Genomic DNA, 14584 nt, shown 5'->3' on the forward strand with positions numbered 1-14584 from the left:
CTTCTTCCTCTACTTGGCGGTTCCCTTTAGAGTTCACCACAGACCCCTAAAGAAAGCGGCAACCCAGCCACAGCGGGCAACAAGCCGCTTCCCAAGCCGGGATAAATGGTGAGGGTCAGGTAGGGAAGGGCAGCTGAGCAACATGCGAATCACAAAGAAAGAATCAAAGAATGACGCTAAATATGTGTAACATTTATTATATTCAGGCAAAGTATCTAAAACAGTTTTTAATTTTTAACCTTTCTTGATTGAAATGGTTCAAAACCCAGGTGCTAGGCTTTTCACTGTACTGTCAAAAAATAGGTATAGTAAAAGTCCATTTTTGGCCCTACAGATACAAACACACAAACTCTGTAGGGCTAAATATTGGCCCTCAAGTTACTATATGAACCTTTTTTGAGGGTCAAGTAACTAAATATGTACTCTATGTAGTAAAAGGTACATAGATCCTAGATTTTAGAGTGATACATTTAAAGACATGCATGAACAAATTATAAGTTATATAAGTTTAATTCTATTTTAGTCTTGTACATTGGCAGCAAGGTGCAGAATTGAGATCTTTTTCAGCAAATAGGCTTCAGGTTCAGCTCGTTCCGTTCTTCTTCTTGTTTCCCCCCACAGTCAAATGACATGCATGTTAGGGTAAGTGGCGACAGTAAGACTAAAACATTGCAGCACAAATGGCAATTTTAAGTGTGTGAATAATAATAATAATAATAATAATAATAATAATAATAATAATAATAATAATAATAATGGGTACACCCCTACCACCGCCAAGAATGTCAGATTTTGAAGTTTTGGGGTTTTTTTTAATATCATTTTTTGTACCATAATATTAAGGTTGTACAAAATCTGTCACCACAGGTACACAACAAGGGTACAAAAAAGTACTTATGAGAAGTCATACTTTAAATGGATAAGTAACACAGTGATGATATTACAGATGTACTGACTATACGTTCTGCTTCCAGGTCTCTTAGGTCATCCTCCCACCAACATTTCTCAGTCCTCATCTCTCCAAAGTGGCCATGCTTTCTCTGTGCTTGCCCCCAGGCTCTGCAATAGTCTGCATACAGTCCACATAAAGTCAAGTCCAGGTGTTAAAAATGCTAAATTAGGTCTTAAAAGCCATCTATTTTTACTTAGTTCATGTTACTCTGTTAAGTTACTGGACTCTGTTTACATTTAACTTACATTTAGTAAGTTACACTGTTAAAAAACAAAAAAAAACAAATGCTTGTAATTTTCTTCTAACAAAGGTTTTCCTAAATGGTACAATTAAATGTGTGGTTAAAATGTATAGAAGAATAGATAAATAAATGAAATACTGTAAATTTCTTTATCTTAAAACAGTTCACTGAACTGTAGTTTTAAAGATTTCTTTTACTTTACACTTAGTTACATATAACGATTCTTTTTTTTTCTTTTTGCTTTGAAATGCACATAAACTACTGTTCAGAAAAGAAAAGAAAGAAACTTACCGGGACATATTTGTACCGATTTTGTTTTATAGTGTATTCCTTTATTTACGCTATTTGCCACCATGTTTTTGTGGCTTTTACATTTTGTGGTTGTCATGTTTCTCTTGTCGTTTCTTTCAAAGTCTTTAGCACTAGCTATTCGGTGCTGTCACTATCTATTCTGTATGCTTCTTTTGTACAATCAGCTGGAAAGCATTTTGGGTTAACTCCTGCTGTTTTGCAAAACAGCTACACAAATAAAAGTGACTTTGTTTGACTTGACTACATATATTTTGTTTCTCAAGCAGGAGTAAGTAGCTTCCTATTATCTTATAATCTGAAGAACAAGAAGTAAATCTGTTATGCTAAAAGAAACATTCAGAAGTGACCAAATGAGTGTACAAAATTGCTGAAAATAGACCTGAGTGACATCAATCATCTGATTAAAGCAGATAAAATCCATAAATGGTGTAGTGACACACATTTGTAGCTTGCAAAACTCTTAGCACATTGTAGTGCGTCTGTCTGCTACACTTCCTAGCTGAATGAAAATACGAGGCCAAGAGTCAGTCAGACAGTTTTTGAAGGAATCAGCCTCATTAGGCGATAATGAGCTCATTTTATCACAAGCAGTCTATTAAAAAATGGGTTTGTTTACTTCTTTGCTTTTCTGTCTCTTTTCATCTGGCAACATGAATAAAGACATTTGAAACAGTCCCACATGCAAACACTGTTTTCTACCAAATTGAGTCAGAGTCATGCTAGTTCTGAAACATCTCACCAGTAGTATGCTTATTAGCATTAACACAACAGATGCAGTCTGTCTCTGCTGGCACAGGTTTCTGATGCACTGACCTCAGACCAGTGTACATAACCTTAACCCAATGCTCTCCAATCTGCGGTCTGTTTATATGAGCTGCCAGAACGGTCTGAAACTCAAACTCTGACGGTGGAAAAACAAAACAGGCAGCTGAATCTGAATCTCCTGCTGTAGCTTCAGCCAATTTTTCCTCTCAAAAAGCTGACAAAGAGGGAAAATCTGTAGAGGTAGGTGTGTACCGTCAGCCTGTCCTTAAAAGCACCATGAAAATGCCAAATCCAATCTTTCTGAAAGTACACAAGAACGTGACCTGTCCCTTTTTCCTTTTGTTACATTCAGGGAAACTTTGAATAAATGTTTCAACAATACATGTTTTAAAGCATCCTCTGCCGTAACTGATGTTCAACAGTGAAGCCTGAGCTTGACTTTGTATTGGCCATATCCAAAGTTACCCAGATAAATGATGTTTCTAATTTCAGAGATATTGTGGAAATGCAACAAAACAGTCTTACATATTTGTTTAATATGTGTATTGAAGGACATACCTGGTCAGAAACGACACCAAGGTTCCTCACAGTTTTACTGAAGGTAATGTTATCCAGAGCAAGCATCTTGTTAGACACCATATTTCTAAGATTTTTAGGACCGAGTACAATAACTTCAGTTTTATCTGAATTTAGAAGCAGGAAATTAAGGGTCATCCAGGTCTTTATGTCTTTAAGCCATTCCTGCAGTTTAACTAATTGGTTTGTGTTATCTGGCTTCATGGATAGATAGAGTTGGGTGTCATCTGCAAAGCAATGAAAATGTATAATGTTATAATGCTATTAGCTAAGGGATCCATTCGCATGAATAAAATGGAGTCTATTGGATAGATATGATGCAAACCACTAAACCACTAATAAAGCATGCTCTAATCACTGTAATAAAATATTATTGTCAACAGCATAAAACACTGAACTCAGGGCTTTTAGGACTGTTCATGAAATGTGATGAATTCTGAATCAACTGCCGTCAGTTGGCTGTTGTATGACTGCTGATTTTTTTTAGATAGATGTCTGTAGATTGGTCTACAATTAAATAAGATGCCTGAGTCATGTGACAGCTTTTCAAGTAATGGTTTAATTACCATCATTTTAAAAGTTAATATAGCTTAATATACAGATGAATCTATGTCTAGTCTGCAAGAAATTATGTATAAAATTGCATCATTATATTTCATTATATATAATCACTGATTTGGGAAATAAAAGGCATCTATTATTTTATTCTTTATTTACTAAATGCTTTGCATAAATATTTCAACAACATTGGATTTTTTTTAAAACTCAGATTTGAGTGTAGAAGGAGAACAGAGCGAGCACAGTGATTAAAAGCTGCTCATTCACCACAAACCACTGCAGTGAATATTCCTTCAAGATGACACGCGCACACATGCAAACACGCTTCTCCTCAAATGATCCCTTCGTCTTTTACCTTATAGGCTGTCAGGCTGCCAACTTTCCTTCCTGCCTGTGCATGTGTGCAAGTGTGACCTCGGCCACCTTGCTGTCTCCCGCCAATTAAAATTCCAGTGGTAATTAAAGCAGATCAGAAACGAGGGAACACTGCAGACAAGGGCGAGAGACTACGCATGGTAATTACGGGGAGGAAAAGAGAGCGACAGAGAGAGGGAACAAGAGAGGGTGGGTTTACACACTACATTTTTTCTTCATTCTAAACTGGTGTGCTGCAGTCTTGAAGCATTATGATTGAATACATACTGTGGGCTGAATCACTTAATAATTTATTGGTTATCTATATGAGGATCTGGATCTTGGTGCAGTTTAGAATATCCAACATCAGATATTGTTTTTATAAAATAAAGAATGCAACGCAACAGCGAACTCTACACAGTGTTGCATGACAGCTTATCCATTACTGTGTCTAAGTGGACACTCTGTGTGTTTTTTGGACAGCCAGAGTCCATTACTGCCTCTGTGACACAAACTGCAGTCCATTTATGTGGCTATGAGGACAAGTGGAGGTGCCTAACAAAGACACCCACATATTTATCATCATTTCTATGAGGACTTCTGTAGATTATCAATTGTTTACAGGGCATTATTTTTCTGTATGGAAAGGAACAGTGTATTCTGGTCTCTTAAAGTTACACCTGATATTCCTTTTTGTCTCAGTGTCTTTTTAATGGCCAGCAGGTGGCGATTTGCAAATAGAGGTAACATTGTGTAGCAGTCTGTGAGAAAAAATTGATAGTTTGCTCTTGATTATGTATTTAATTAAACACCTTTCTGAGGAGTTTATGTCTCAATCTCTAGTTTAATGTCTTATTAAATTCCTCATGTTATTCACTGTCTAAGTTTCTGCCCTATTTAAAGTCAAATAGACATTAAAGGGTTCGCTTTAGGATTTAACTCTCATGCCATCGAGTTGCTATAGCAAATGAACATGCAGTGTTGTTTTCGAAGCAGTAAAATAAAATGCCAATGGCCAAAAAGCTCAGAATGGGAAGACTCAAACAAAAGCTGGAGTGCTTTATATTGTCTGTGTGTGACAACTAGCAGTTGTCTTTAAGCACACCTTGAATTTACACATTTTTATATCTACATCACGATCAATGACTAGATGGCTGAAAATTCAAAATATTTTCCATTATTCGATTTAGAGAGTATTCTCATTCAGCTCTTAAACCTCTGATCCACCAAAGTAATGCAGGTACACAGTCTTGAAATGGATTCATGCAAAACTGGCCAATAAAACGCTGAATCTGTCAAAATCAATTCATCAATAAATAACAGATGGATCCAACAAGATTCTGCTTGCCATAATTTTCTTCAAACTAAACCTGCTGGTTCCCGAGGCACCAAGGGAGAACTGGGCTCCAACCAGCATTGACACCAAGTGTTGGTGTGAAACAAGTACAAGAGTCACTTTTTTTTCCACTGAGGACACCTGTGAGGGATTTACTGTCTCTACATGAACACGCTGACTTACCAAAGTAACAAAGAGAGTCCGTTTATTTCAGTTTACCCTGCAGTCAGTCTATCTGAGCTTAAAGCATCAGCGTTAGCTTCAGTTTAATCGTACATATTAACACCTGTCAGCAAAATCAGAAATCATTATAACATGACTGCGGTTCATTTATTATTAAACATTGCTAAGGTGAGACTAACAGTTATATATTTTCCCCATTAAGAGGATAAATTATTGTTTATTAAAATCAGCTTTCCATTTGCTATTACTTATGTTAATAAACCGGCAGCTGTGTGATAATTATATCCAAGCATGTGTGGGATTAGTGCCCTCAGCTCTGGTGCCAGAGGTGACAGAGGAGATCTATAAGAGACTGGGTGGTGACAGTGATACAAGGAGTTGGTGGGGGGGAGGTGGTGTGGGCGACACAATGTTCACATCGTATACTAGCAGTTGCCATGGGAGACAGGCTGCATCCCTCCTGGTCCTCATACTGCAGCATCCGCACAGTGCTGTCGCCATGGTGACATCCTCCAGAGAGAAAGCGAGAGAGGTAAAGAGAGAGAGAAAGAGAGGTAGGGGAAGGAGGGAGAATCAGAAGCATGGAGAAAGGGAGAGAGACAGTGACTCTGAACCTGACTGTCTCCTCCCCAAACTCATTCAGCAGCACTGAAAGCACTAACTGCGTCTCTGCCTCAAGGAGTTATTGATCCCAGCAGAACAATAGGGAGAAATAGGGAGAAATTGTGAATGGATCCTCAAAGCAGGAGGTTGGGTTTGGGGAATAAGACGAGACAAAGGGATAAAGCTTACTGCCAACAAATCCCATATAAACACACAAAATCTTCCACATGGGAAACTCAAACTGCACATAAACAGCACACTAATGTAACACATTGTGGTATGTAGTATTCTCTAGAGTGATATACACTCCAGGGTTTCTCATGCACACTGTACTTGGACAGGTTGCTTAGGGTTTGTTTGTTTTTTGTCAGCCACCAAAGTAAAATTTGCAATTCATTTGTATTTTTATCTGTTATGACGACTGAAGGATTGGTGGACAATACCATTATTCTTATTTTGAAATTCAGTCCCTCACGAATCAGCAACCTGTCTTGCACAAGAACACCACTCACTTTTTCACATTCAATGTAATTCGGCTGTCTCAAGTCCCATTTTATGCCCACCATCTTGAACTGCAGCTGGAAACAGCAGCCCTTGTTCTTTTGAGATGCGCTGTGAGCTGGAGGTCCACTCAAACCAAAACCTGAAGCAGCTGGAGAGCTGCTGCCACTGCTTTGTAACTAAGCAAGGCTGCAAAGCAGAACAAGGACTGCCATCGCCTACTGCAGTCCAGCACTGTACTGGAGTCTGTCCATGAGATAAGAAAATTATATATAATATTATTGACTGATTTAAATAATAAAATGTTGGTTCTTTTCTTATTGCTACTGCCAAAAAAATCCAATCTAATTTTCTTGACAGAACATAGTAGACTGTATACAAAGATGGCCAAATCCTCTGGATCTGCAAAGTCAAGACAATATAGCAGTACCACAAGCTGCAGTTTTTCCAGTGGCTAATAGGGGGTGAGGTTTCTGGTTCCAAATAAAAGGCAGACCTTTGGTAAATGAAGCTTATGCTCACATGGTTTAAGGTTTGAGTAAAAAGAAAATGATGACAATGGGAATATTATCTCATTTTCTAACTAAAAAGACGGTTGTTTTGTACATTGCAATCCCATTTAGAGTCAAATTAACAATAAAGCATAAAACATGACTGCCACTTCTGCCCCGACTTCACTTTTCAGACCCAGAAACTACATGCAGCCTTTATTTGCAGCGCATGTCACACACTCAGGATCATCACAAAAAAGAGTGCAATGTTATTGAACAGTCTTTAATTACATAGAGAAAAAAACGGTGAAATAAAATAAATAAATAAATATTTTCCCTTTCACTGAACTACCTGAATCACTGTGCTGAACTACCAGCAAGCAACAGCAAAACAGAGTTAATCCAGTTTAAATGCATCGACATCGCAACTCCTTAAGCCTGAATAAACACTTTGAGTAACAGTAAAACCAGAGTAATGAAAAAGGATGTAAGGGCAATACTACAGCAAATCCCATCTTTGTCGTCTCACCAACATGAAACCGTTAATAAACAGGTGTGCATTTCCTATATTGACACTCTTTCCCCCCCGTTTGACTCTTTCTTCGCCCAACACTGAAATTCCCGAGCTTCCTCTGTGCCCTTCGCTGCGCCATCCGTCTGCCCTGCCAGCGATTCACCATCATGCCCTCCTCATTATCTCTTTGTTACCACGGGCTTTATCGAAATGCTGTCCTTAGCTGTGCACCCTCTGCATGCCGCCCTCCCCCATGCACACACAGACCAACCACCTACACTTAAAAAAGATATTTTATGCTTATTTTGGACATACTCCAATGAAATCCAAGTGCTTGGATTTCATAATAAATTTCTCTCTCTCTATATATATATATAATATGTATATAATCTCTATATATACATTTATTATGAATACACACACACACATACATATATGTATATATGTATATCTATATCTATATATATATATTCTCATATTCAGATTTCAAATAGATCTTCTTTGAGGGAAAACCTCTGTGATCCATGTCTACTTCAGTGGAGATACAGCAGACTTGCTTTGATATATATTTCACCTGGTTTTTATAATTCATACGTGTTCTACCAGGATTTGTGCAGAAAAAGTTTGGTGGTTTCATGTTGTTTCACTTCTATGTTTGTGCATACATAACTTCCTCAGGTTTGTTTTTTGTCTTTTTTTGGCAAGAAAAAAAGTTTTTAATGCTTTTTTTAAATTTTAGAGCTCCTCTAATTATGTTGGTAATTCACTATTTCCAGAGGTGATAGAGATCTGAGGCACAAACCATCTGTCCTACAGCCCGAGTGATGTGACCTGAGGACTTCGCAGCGCCACACTCCACCAGATTGGGGTTTTTTTTCTATCTGCAGCCTCGTGACAGAGGGACGAATTTACTGAGATGAAGGCTGTGACCTGCCGATCGAGGAGGTCTGAAACCGTGACATGAGCCCATTTAATGTTGGTAGGATTCGTTTTCTCAGCTGCTGAGTGAGACGTTTGAAGCCTGTGAGCCACCGCCAAGAAAAGTCTGCAACTTTTTTGTTATTCTTTTTCACTTTTCTCTCCATTTTATCTGTTCAAATCCTGTATTGTCATATTTCACAATATACACAATTTGTATCCATTATTTTACTTAAGTACATGAATACAGAAAGAAAGAAGGGGCAACGGCATAGAAACAGAAAGATACAAAGAAGGCAACAACCATGTCTTACAACTTCAAACATCGCCAATAAAAATCCATCCCAAAGATCTGCTGAGGTTTTCAATACCATTATGATCTCTTGCCAACATGTTTTTTTTAATATAATATCATTTCTAACGTAGCTTCTATGTTTGAGGAGGAAGTGTCTTTCCTTAGTCATAGGGTCAATGATTCCAACTGATCGAGAAAGTGGCCAAGATTGACTGGAATGTATAAATATTCCTGCTTTGCATTTCGAGCATATGTCGCTGGACATCAAGTGTAAGCAAGCCCAATCTTGTCTGATCTCAGATGGGAGACCATTGGGAAATACCAGGAGCTATAAGGTTGGGGGCAGCTAGAGCAGGTCAGCTACTAATCAGAAAATTGGTGGTTCAATCCCTGGCAAGATACTAAACCCCAATTTTCCCCCCATGTGTGTGAATGAGGCATGTTGTATCCAAGTGCTCAAGTAGAGCAGAACAGCATCATGTAAAAACTAGTCTATTTACTATGAAGTTTAGAGGGAGAAAAAATAAAATGTAATACATAGTTACAATGTATCTACGTTCCTTTTGCCAAATAATCGTCGGATTATTAAACGCATCATTTTTAAATTGGTTGAATATTTTATAAAACACAGCTGCCTAATGCACCATCTCAGGAGAATCCAAAAAATTCCCTCACTGGGTTCTTGTCCATGATAAATTGGCCTTTGGTAATACAGTCTGTCAGTGGTAGATATGTCCAAAAATTCTCTGTCTTCGCCAAGCCATATTTCTGAAACATGTCAGTGAAAGACAGGATCACTCCATCCAAATGAAGGTCTGTTAATTTGAGCTATTGTTTCCAATGCAATCAATTTTACCCTGATCGTTACGGCAGGATTGTGCCATAGCGGCGCACAAGACTGCAATGCCACAGCCCACACATCTGTATGTGTACATTTACCCAAATAGCTCCAGAATGAGCCAGTACTGTCCATTAGTAACTGGGTCATGTGATAGACCATGCAGAAATCTTCAATTGTGATCTAGCTTAAGATTTCCAGTGACATTTTAAAAGAATCCTGAACAGGAATGCTAATGATGGCGGATGTGACACAACCTAAGAGTCAATCAACACCCAAAATAGAAAACATTCACGTGTAATGAACCTCTTTACTTTTGCACCTCAGATGATTAGAATATACTGATAATTTGTCCAACACAAAGAGAAAAATCCACAGTTTTGTTTAAGAAACTTACTCTCTGTCAATCTAAAAAATTACCTTGAGTTTTATGTGGACCAAAAACAACTTCTTGATGAGCTTTACTGGCAAAAGCAAGCAGTCAAAAAGTTGTCAAAAAAATTACCATTAGATGTTCCCTTCTTGGTCTCTCAGCTGCTGCTAAATTGATCTTAGTTTCTTAGTAAACTAGTGCATTTACGATTTCACTTTAAGCTCCTGTTGATGGCTCACTAGTAAGCCTCTTCTCTCAGCTACATGACCTTGTAATACCATACAATTCGGTATGTCGTTTACAATTCACAGGCTGAGGTGTTTTATCTGTCTCAGCAGTCTTTGAAGTCGAGGCTCCGGGGCTCTGAAACGGAGGAAACCAGCTGGTGGTGTCATTAACATCTCCTAAACCCCTATTTAAAATGGACTGTTGAAAATTTATGCAAGTATTTCCCTGACTATATTCATTTTTTTCCACTTTATTTCAGGTCATATCCTTCTTTAAATTGTCTTTTAGCTTACAACTGTTCATGTCATCAGTTTAATTGTATTTGAATACTCAGTTTAAAGGACCTTGTAACAGATTATTTGCTGTCCAGTGCTTAAATAAAGATGATTAGTTCCACAAGTGTCGGCAGGACCGAGCCGATGACGTGTGCTGATTAGGACGATATCCCAACCTTTCATATATACAGGACATATTTTAGAGCTCCCTCAGACCTCAGCTGCACTGGCTTCATTTAAAGCAGCTTCATATCTCAGGCACAAGGAAAATAAAGACCAGCGCCAGCTCAAAGACACTGACATGACAATATATTACAACACCTAACATTATTCTAAGAGTATCTAAGAGCGTCATTTACACTGTAGAAAATATGTCGAGCATCTCATACCTGCGGTGTCTGGCGTACTTCCCGCTGACATGACCGCTGCCATCACAGCCGGGGGTGGGACAGCTGAGAAGGAAACACACATGGTCAGAAAGAAACAAGCAGCACATCATCTGTCCTTCAGCAAGTCTGGATTTTATTTTTCCTGTACCGCACGCAGACCATCTCAATCCAGCACGCAAAATATAATGATATCTGAGGTTCATCCAGGGCTGCACGTTCAGCCTATTTATATCTATCATTCATGCCCTGCTGCAGTTTTTTATAGCTTGTATAGCTTCTTAAGACTTTCGCTTACATGTGTTTTTCTGACTTTTTACATTCTCCAAGTATTTCTGTTCTCCTTGTGTACAAACTGTTATGCATTTTTTAACAGTTAAGTATGCTTTTTTGCATCTATGACATGCATCGAGAGAAAATATCCTCATAAAGGTTACAATACAGTCAGATTAATGCAAGTTAAATAGATGCTTATAAGTATGTTATTACCTGATACCACTACACTTACAAGGGTTTTAATCTGAAAGAGTAGCTTCTGTACACAAAGCAGTCTCTAATGGCCATGAAATTTGTTCAGTATAAAGGTACAGTGAGTTACTTTTTGAGGTTATTTAATAGAACAAATATTGTACACATAAATATACACTGAATAGTGTGTAAGTGCGTCTTCCAATAAACTGAAGCACTCTCATAAACTCAGAATTAATACATTAAAACATTAAAAACACATAGGTGTGGGCACCGCTTTGTGGAAGCTGCCATGTTGTTCCACCATCTTGAATACAGTGGACGAGTTAGACCGCATTTTGTGTATGTGGCTAAAGACACATATGCAGTATGGAAAACATGTAGGAGAGGAGAAATCGTAGGTGTTTTACCTGTGGTGGAGGCAAAATTTAAATTCTTGTCTGCACCTTCAGACCCAAGATATGAAGGATCATAGCTAAGTTTTATCATTTGAGAATGGTTGCTCTACAACAAAGAAGTGAAAAAATAAAGGAAAGCAACAACCCGACCAGCGCTGGGAAAAAATGACATTAAATACAGAGAGAGAAAGATTTTAACCCTTTAAGACCTACCATAGAACCCAGAGCTCATCTTTAAATTTTTACATGCTGTAGTGCCATTTTTGGGAGTACTTCAAGTTGCTATATCAATACAACCATTATATCCCAAATTCATTCAAGTCCATAGTACCTACATGAATGGCAAAAAAGTGCAATAAACTAAAAAAAAAAAATCATTTTGGGGTTTTTTTTTTACACATATTTCTATTTTAGAGAATTTTTAGAGAGATATCCCTCAAAACTGTAAATGCCAAAAAGTTGCACAGGAAATTTATTTTGAGTGTCTTCATAGTTTTATTTTTGAGATACACCAATTTTTATGTACTGCGGGAAAAACAAAACAAAAAAAAAATATTATAATCCAAACTTGCAAAAAACACAGGCATAAACTCAAACATGAATTTTAAAAGCACCAGCATAACTTCGTAAATGCCCCATAGGAAAAAGAAATACATTTTCCACAAAATTACGTCACTGCCGGTTATCATGCTTGCTCTGCAGTGGCCACCACCACAGCTGAGATTTTACACTTGAATTTCGAGGGATAGGAAACCAGAATTCAGTTGAATGAAATCTGCAATATACTGACATCTAGTGGTGAGATTTCCAACACTCCACCTTTAAAATTATTCAGCTTTGTGTTGCCACCAGAGATGGGCTGTAATCTGATTACTTTTTTCAAGTAACGAGTAAAATAAGGGATTACTATTGCAAAAACGGTAATTAGATTACCGTTACTTTCCCGTAGGAACGCTGCGTTACTGCGTTACTAAAACCTGATTTTTTGCGAGAATGTCTCACGACAGTGACGTAAGCGAGTGCGCCGTTAGTGACAACAGCTGTGTGCAGATCAACAATGGATCACATATCGAGTGCAGGAGAGAGTATGAGCGTGCAGCGTTTAAAGCGTGGAAGTACTGACCTTACTTTGAGTTTGATTCCATAAAAAGTGACAAAAACATTAGCGTCCATTGTGCGTGGGAAGAAAACTTCTTTTTACAGCGAAAAAAAACCCTAAACTTCCAAGCAAGCTCCGAGTGCGCCATGACGTAATGGGAAATTCACAGAGAAAGTCGCGGATTCTTCAACTGACCGCGGCACACCTGCACCAGGGTAAACCTCCGCCTATGCCAGTCCTGCTTTACAGGTGAAAATAGAGCAACAGCACCGCTGAGTCTTTGACTTTATTGATTTTCTGCTGTGTTTTACTTGCATCTATTTGAAAGAGTGAGTGTAAACACAAAAAATATTTTATTTTATGTGCTGGAATGTGCAGAAAATAGCTTTAAATGTTAAACTAATTTATTGAAGTCAGAGAATGTTACATATAATTAAATTTTTGCTTGATGCATAAAGTTAAAAGATTAAAACTAATAAAACAAGTTAAAAAAAGAGACTTTTCCATTTGATTACATTTTGTATGATGGATTATGCAGAAAAAGTAGAATTGGGCTGAAAGATCTATCGCTTTATCACCTATTCAGGTTGTAAATCATGTTTTTAAAAAGTAACTAAGTAATTAATTACTTTTGAAAATAAGTAATCAGTAAAGTAATGGGATTACTTTTTGGGGGAAGTAATCAGTAATTAGTTACTGATTACTTTTTTCAAGTAACTTGACCAACACTGGTTGCCACCAGTTACTTTGTCCAAGTCAAGATGATCCTCTGGAAAAAAAAAAAATGCTGCATAATCCTGTTTATACCATCATCTCTGAACTCCACAGGAGGTGGCTTCTTCTAAAATTATTTGAGATTGTACAGCAATATCCCATTTTTCACGTGTTGGGGCCTCTAGTTCTAAAAGGTAAATGCTGCAGGAGAGAGAGTAACTTTGAAAAAAGCAGCCCAACTGGGAAGAAATGTGAATTACCACAAAGTCAAAATTTATACAGATTTAAAGTGAATAACGTGGACATTAGCACAGAGAAAAGGTAAAAATGGAAAACTACTCACAACCGTGTGAAGCTGGTGTAAACTCAGCATTAGTAACATCCCACATTTGTCCACATTTAGCTTGTTGTGATCTGGACTGTCTTATCTGTGATTTTTTTTTTCACCACTGGACTCCATTGTAGTTCCTCTAAATTCAAGGCCACTGCTTTTCATTGGATTATTCTTACAGTCGGCAATCAGACAGACAACAGCGCTTCAACTCAGCCTCCTCATTCATTTCTAATCCACAGGGGCACCAATACAAAAGGCTTCAGCCAAAAATGCAAGGATAACAGTTTTTTTTTTTCCTTCAGCACATATGATGACCTTTTCCAGCAAAACTGTGCAGTGCTGGCCAATCAAATACAAGCAATTGTACATAAAAGCATAATTCACTTACTAGGCCCCGAAAAACTGACTGAAATACTGACGACAAACAAATGTTTAAATTTTATTATCACCTTACATCCTGCTCATCAAAGAGGTTAAATTTTTTATATAGCACCAAATCACAATAACGGTTGCCTCAAGGTGTTTTATACTGTAAGATAAGGACCGTACAATAATACAGAGAAAACCCCAACAACCAGAGGACAGTAACAGGAAGAAACTGGCAGAGCCAGGCTCAGGGAGGAGAAGCCACCTGCCGCAACCAGTTGTGGTTGAGGCCAGAGATAATAATAACTGATAATTAAATGCAGATTGGTGTATAAACATATAGTGACTGAAAAAGAAACAGTGCATCATGGGAATCCCCCACAGCCTAGGCCTATTGCAGCATACTTGAACTAAGGGAGAATTCAGGGTCACCTGATCTAGCCCTAACTGCTTTATCAAAAAGTAAAGTTTTAAGCCCAATCTTAAAAGTAGAGATAGTGTCTGTC

The 14584-nt window shown here is 37.8% G+C and overlaps 1 protein-coding gene across 1 annotated transcript in view; it reads right to left on the reverse strand.

The window, feature by feature from the left end:
• The window catches only part of myt1la (myelin transcription factor 1-like, a), a 93359-nt gene that overhangs the window by 48475 nt on the left and 30300 nt on the right, over positions 1 to 14584 (reverse strand). The window contains exon 5 of the mRNA XM_080882208.1: positions 10703 to 10765. Coding sequence (XP_080738334.1) covers positions 10703 to 10765 — 63 coding nt within the window. The remainder of the gene's footprint in view (positions 1 to 10702; positions 10766 to 14584) is intronic.

This window comes from Rhamphochromis sp. 'chilingali', assembly GCF_963969265.1.
Source record: "Rhamphochromis sp. 'chilingali' genome assembly, chromosome: 5".
NCBI classification, from domain to species: Eukaryota; Metazoa; Chordata; class Actinopteri; order Cichliformes; family Cichlidae; genus Rhamphochromis; species Rhamphochromis sp. 'chilingali'.